This window comes from Xiphophorus maculatus, chromosome 14 (genome assembly GCF_002775205.1).
Source record: "Xiphophorus maculatus strain JP 163 A chromosome 14, X_maculatus-5.0-male, whole genome shotgun sequence".
NCBI classification, from domain to species: Eukaryota; Metazoa; Chordata; class Actinopteri; order Cyprinodontiformes; family Poeciliidae; genus Xiphophorus; species Xiphophorus maculatus.
Genome location: NC_036456.1, coordinates 21,063,240 through 21,068,706, shown reverse-complemented (window position 1 = coordinate 21,068,706; position 5,467 = coordinate 21,063,240). Strand labels below are relative to the sequence as shown.

General features: G+C 39.8%; 1 protein-coding gene across 1 annotated transcript; it reads right to left on the bottom strand.

Moving 5' to 3' along the window:
- Positions 1-273: 273 nt before the first annotated feature.
- LOC102216959 (coxsackievirus and adenovirus receptor homolog) lies at positions 274-5,050 on the bottom strand. Its single transcript, XM_005811621.2, has 4 exons — positions 4,923-5,050; positions 4,403-4,520; positions 2,120-2,461; positions 274-725 (listed from the first exon to the last, which is right to left on the bottom strand). The coding sequence occupies exons 2-4, from the start codon at positions 4,464-4,466 to the stop codon at positions 631-633; spliced, it is 501 nt and encodes a 166-aa protein (XP_005811678.1). The 5' UTR covers positions 4,467-4,520; positions 4,923-5,050; the 3' UTR covers positions 274-630.
- Positions 5,051-5,467: the final 417 nt, after the last annotated feature.

Sequence of the window (5,467 nt, the reverse complement as noted above, 5' to 3'; positions counted from 1 at the left end):
CAGCCTGACAGCGACTTCTGGAAAACCAGCAGGAAGTCGTTCTGCATCAATGGAAACAAAATCAAATTACTTTAAGGTTGAATTAAAATCTTCAGACTTTCAGTTGGTAACAAGACCAACCATAGTAACACAGTGGACAACATGTTGCAGAGAAAACCACTAAAACAGCTTTACATCATAAAACAATAAACTGGGAAACTAGCATGAAACATTTTACCATCATCCAAATTATTAATACACATCAAACATAAATGTCTGAATGAGCCGAACGCATCCAGCTGAAAAACGGATTTTATTCCCGACTGTATTAACAGAATTAACTTTGGTTTGATTTGGTGCAACAACAGAAAGAAACTTGTCAAATGAGAATTACAAATAAAAACTTTGACCCCAGAAAACAGCAGTGGGCCTGTTAACTGGACAATAAAAATACAGAAAAGCACCGCTACATATAAATGTATATACATAAGCATTTTATATACATTTATATGAAAAACATACAACTTTACAAACAACGCAACTCTAAACATGCAGAACATTTGAAAGAAATCAAGAAAAAGCCAACAGGCTGTCTGGAGTGAAGCAGAATCTCACTGAACAATTTATCCTTTAAAAACAACTAAACCTAAATCAGTCTTTAAATAGAAGAAGAAGAAGAAGCGTCAGTCCAATCACGGGTCCAGAAGGTCCAGCTTTGCGTCCTGTGCCTTTAAATATCCTCGACTCTGTGGAGGAGAAGCAGCAGAGAGACGAAGCGTCAGGCAGAGACTGAAGGACAAACACAGGGAGGCTGTCAGTGGAAACCAGATCGACTCGATGCTGAAAGCCAACTCAGCTCTTTCTTTGGTTGTGCAGGGAGGGATTTTATACAACATGATCTGAGTTTCTGCTTGTTCAACCACATGATCAGCATCTATTCTGGTTTTATCACACAGAACCAAGCAGGGACGTCTGGAGCTCCACAGCCTCCACCGTCTCTGGCGTCCTTCCCTCAGTTCGACTACAGAAACCATCTTTAATATCTTTAATATCTTTAATCAGCATCTGAAACAGACCCTGAACATGATCCATTCAGATTCCAGGAAATCTCTTGGCTTGATGAGCAACTTCCCTGGACGGCCAGCCTGTCAGTTTATCAGGAGAGCAGTGGACAGACCAGAACATCGGCCAACATCTGGCCTCATCCTTCAGCTGATGTGCCAAAATCAATCGTCAATCCATGTGTAATAATTGCACCATTTTGTCTGCCTCCTGTTCTCTTGGAGCAGAAACATAAATAACCATCAGGACTTGATGAACTCAGAGCATCAGAGGGAAAGTCACTCAGCCAGGATCTCTGAACCTGGACTAGTCATGGACTGACCTCTAACTCCTCTACCTCCATGACTCACATCCTGTCTCACCTCTCCTCTGTTCTCAGACCATGTGATGCTGTTTGTATCTGTAAGTTAAACTGACCGTCTCTCTGCCCTGTCGCTGTCCTGCCTTCAGCTCAGACATGGAGCCCAGTCGTTTCTGGACGGCTCAGAGGTCAGCTGCTCTCAGATGAACTGGTTCAGGTCTGAAGGGATCCAGAAGGATCCGGATCTGACTGGACAAACCATCAGTCTCTCTCCACTGAACATGTTACCATTTTGGCTCATGATGTGGAAAAATGAACTGCAAATCTCTGTTAGGTGAAAATCCCTCAGTCAGGATCATCTGACACCGAGTCCATGACATGAGAACTGAGGATCCAAAACTCAGACTGAGTTCTGTTTGGACTCTGACATCAGCAGACGACCCAACAGTTTTAGACAGAGGAGGAGAAACTGAACGATGGAGACAGTGAGACTCCTGAGCAGCTGCAGTAAACAACATCTAACCCTGGATACGCGACTCAGACAGGATCGTTTATTCTTACAACTTTATTCTAAGTAGAATAAAGGCAAAACATAACCATCAGATTATTACAGAGCTTATATAATCTCCTCCACTGCCAGCTTTGGATGAAGAACATTTTAGAAAACATGATCCCTGCAGGAAGCTGCTGAACAGACAGACAGACAGACAGACAGACAGACAGAGACAGACAGACAGACAGACAGAGACAGACAGACAGACAGACAGACAGACTCACCTCGAGCAACGTCCAGGTTGATGATGCAGTTGGGATTTGAATTCATGTTTTTTGCTCCACTCTGAACGACTTGACACTTGTATGTTCCCGAGTCTTCAGCCGCCGCGTCCCTCAGAACCAAAGACACGTTTCCATCCTTCATCTGTCTGTCCTGCAGATCCACTCGGCCCTTAAAGGATGGATGCTGTTGATCTGAGACAAACTGGGAACTTCTGTACAGAAGAACCCGATATGAACCCAGATTATCCCGGGTCCAATCTACGACTTTGATAGGTCCGCTGTTCGCAACCCGACATGGTAGGACGATGTTCTGTCCAGGTTCTGCTCTGATGTTGACCTGAGCTGGACGAGAGGAAACAGGAAATTAAAGACCAAACTCTGGTTTCTGAACTTCAGCAACAGAATCACTGATGAATAATCTGGTTGGAACAGAAATAAGTTACAGAATATTGAAATAATCTGGTTCAGCTCAGCTGTTCTGGAAACATTGAGACTCAAAGGACTTTCTAAAAAAAAATACAATTATATTTAAGGTTTTTAACTTAAAGTTTTCATGTTGTGATGTCATTTTAAGAGGCCTTACTTTTCTAACAAATAAACGAGTGAATATAAAAACAGAAGAGTTTTAAACTCAACCTTGTTACCAGACAGGCTGGTTATTTAACTGGTCACCAGTTTGAGGTCTAGATTCTCCAGGACCAAATCTTCCTCTGTTATCCTCCTGTAAGATGCTGCAGTCTGACTGCTGGTCTCACTAACACAATCTGCATTATAAATAACTTTTATAGTATGTAATTATATAAATAAATCTTGATGTTGAACAAAATAAATAGATAAATTGTCTGTTCACCTATTTAACAATATTTTAATACAATGATCTCAATAAAGTCTGTTGCTGGTTCTGGTTTATGAAGTTTAATTTGTAAATATTTAGAGATGATTTCTGTCAGATATCAAAGACATTCCTCCGTCTCTGTGGTTCTGCTCCGTTCCTGATCTCCTGTTTCTAACAGGTTTGTGGTTCCCATCCATCCAGGATCTAACAGCCAGTGAGGCCTGGTGTCATGATGAGCAGATGGAAACATTTCCAGCCTTCAGGTGTCGACACTTTAACCATGAACACATTTGTGTGTCATGGAACTCAGAGGCTGTTAATAGATGAGCTTCAGTGTGAACAAGCTGACACATCTGTATCCAAGACAGTTGGGAGGAAAACCATCAGTTTATCGCTGTCAGAGTTTGTTAGCAAACTCAGATGCAGGTTAAGTTCATCCTGCTCAACCAGTTTTCACTTCAGGGCTGTAAACAGTTTGTCACACAGACACTGTTGTGGGCATCACAAAACAACTTATATCACTGTATGTCTTTGATGCATTGGAGGTATATTAATATGCATAAGTAAAATAATAAAAGTATTCAAACCCTTTGGTAATAATAGTCAGTAGTGATTTTTTTATACATCTTTTAACAGTGACTGACTAACAATATACATGACAATCAAATAGTTTAAATCAATCTAAGATAATAAAACAATTGTTATCAATAATTTTGCTTCCACACCTGCATGTTGTGGTTCCTATTGTCATCTTTGATGGTTAAACTGGACCGGCTGTGACCCACACACTGACCTCCTGCTGTTACCAGTATCAGTTTCATCAGTGAACAAAGTTTAGAGACGGTTTAGATGATTTCATTTGTTGCCTGGAAATTTGTACTGTTCAGTGTGGAAATGTGAAAGTAATAAATCCATCAAATAAATATAATATTCACCTTCAGCAGCAAAGAAACCTGAGCAAGACGGGCAGCTTGTTTACTACACCTGGGAGATAATCATAATAATAATAATAATAATAATAATAATAATAATAATAATAATAATAATAATAATAACAATAAACACTTTATTAATCCCAATGGGAAACTAAATGTTGGTGTAACTCATTTATTCCTCAAATAGTTATTGCAGACTGTAACAGCTGCTGGAAGGAAAGATCTTCTGCAGCGTCTGTTAAGTGAAGTTTCACAAATCAGGAAAATGTTTCATGAATCCCAAACATGGTTTTAAATATTCTGCTACTAGTTGAGAATAATTTAGTTTAGGTTTGAAGAGTTTAGATGGTGTAGTTTTGGAATTAGAGCAGTTCTTGTGCGACCAAGATTTTAAAAAGTGGTGAAATCAACCTTTTTTGAAGTTTCGCAAATCAACCAAAAACATCAACATTTCCTCCATAAAGAAGGTTAGTGTGAGTCTCTAAAGTCTTTTTCCTGTTTAGTTGGACTTACCAGAACATGTGAACCAAACGTTTGACACCAGAACCGAAGCCAGCAGCTGCAGTAAAGTGGCCATGAGGAGCGAAGAAAACAGCCTGTCTGATCCTGAGCGGCGTGTCTGAACTAGCAGCTATAAGAGAGAAAGCAGTTGGATAAAGATTCCTGCTCTTCCTCACTAAAAACAGCTGCTGTTTCAAAATGGAGGAATTATTTCAGTTTAAAATAAAATCTAAAAAACTGTAATTTCTCTAAATAAAACTCTATTTTTCAAGTATTTTGGAGATGATGGATAAAGTCAGAGGTTAAAACATCAGATTTTAAACACAGCCAGACTGGTCAAAGCTGAACAGGGTTTATTATTTACTGAAGGTCCTTTTTATTCATCCACAAGCAAAATGCTCAGTTATCTGAAAACTAAACAGATTCTGTTATGTTATTGTTATTTTATTAGCAAAAGCATAAATTACTTTATTATGTATTTAATTCATTATTAAATCCAAAATAAAATAAACAAAATAAGATTCCAACTTACCACAGGATTTTATCAGCATTTCAGTAATCCTTCAGACTCTGTTAGATCCCAGTTGGTTCAGTGGATCCGCCCTCCAACGTGTCCAGACCTGCAGCAGCTGCAGAAATGTTCCTACTTCAGCTTGAACCGCCTCCTGAACAGTGCTGTAGTTCTAGAGACCGGTCTTGGTCTTGGACTATTTCTTGATGGTCTCAGTCTCGTCTCGGTCTCAGTCTCGTCTCGTCTCGTCTCGGTCTTGGGCCCTGAGGACTCGGGATTTTATTTCAAGACCAGCCAAGACTCAACTGTGGAAATATCACTAAACTTACAGCAAACTGTCCAGTTTATTAGTTGCCATGTTTGTTTTGGATGCAAAACGTACCGATTAAAATCCAACCAATAACGTGACGTACCAGTTACTGTTTCTGTTACTCCGCCTCCCACCTTTCACTCGCAGGCGGCGCTCCAAGACGTGCGCAGTGGTTTTCTTTGAGTGGCAGAAGATTTTTTCTTCAGAAATATTTTATTGTTACTTGGGACATTTCTTTAAAACATGGCATAGTACA

Bases quoted from the DNA above. Each gene is read 5' to 3' on its own strand.
- LOC102216959 (XM_005811621.2), bottom strand. From the start codon at position 4,466: ATGGCCACTTTACTGCAGCTGCTGGCTTCGGTTCTGGTGTCAAACGTT. The intron at 2,462-4,402 runs GTAAGTCCAACT...CCTCTCGTCCAG, and splicing joins CGTTTGGTTCACATGTTCTG to CTCAGGTCAACATCAGAGCA. The intron at 726-2,119 runs GTGAGTCTGTCT...TCTCCTCCACAG, and splicing joins CAACCTGGACGTTGCTCGAG to AGTCGAGGATATTTAAAGGC.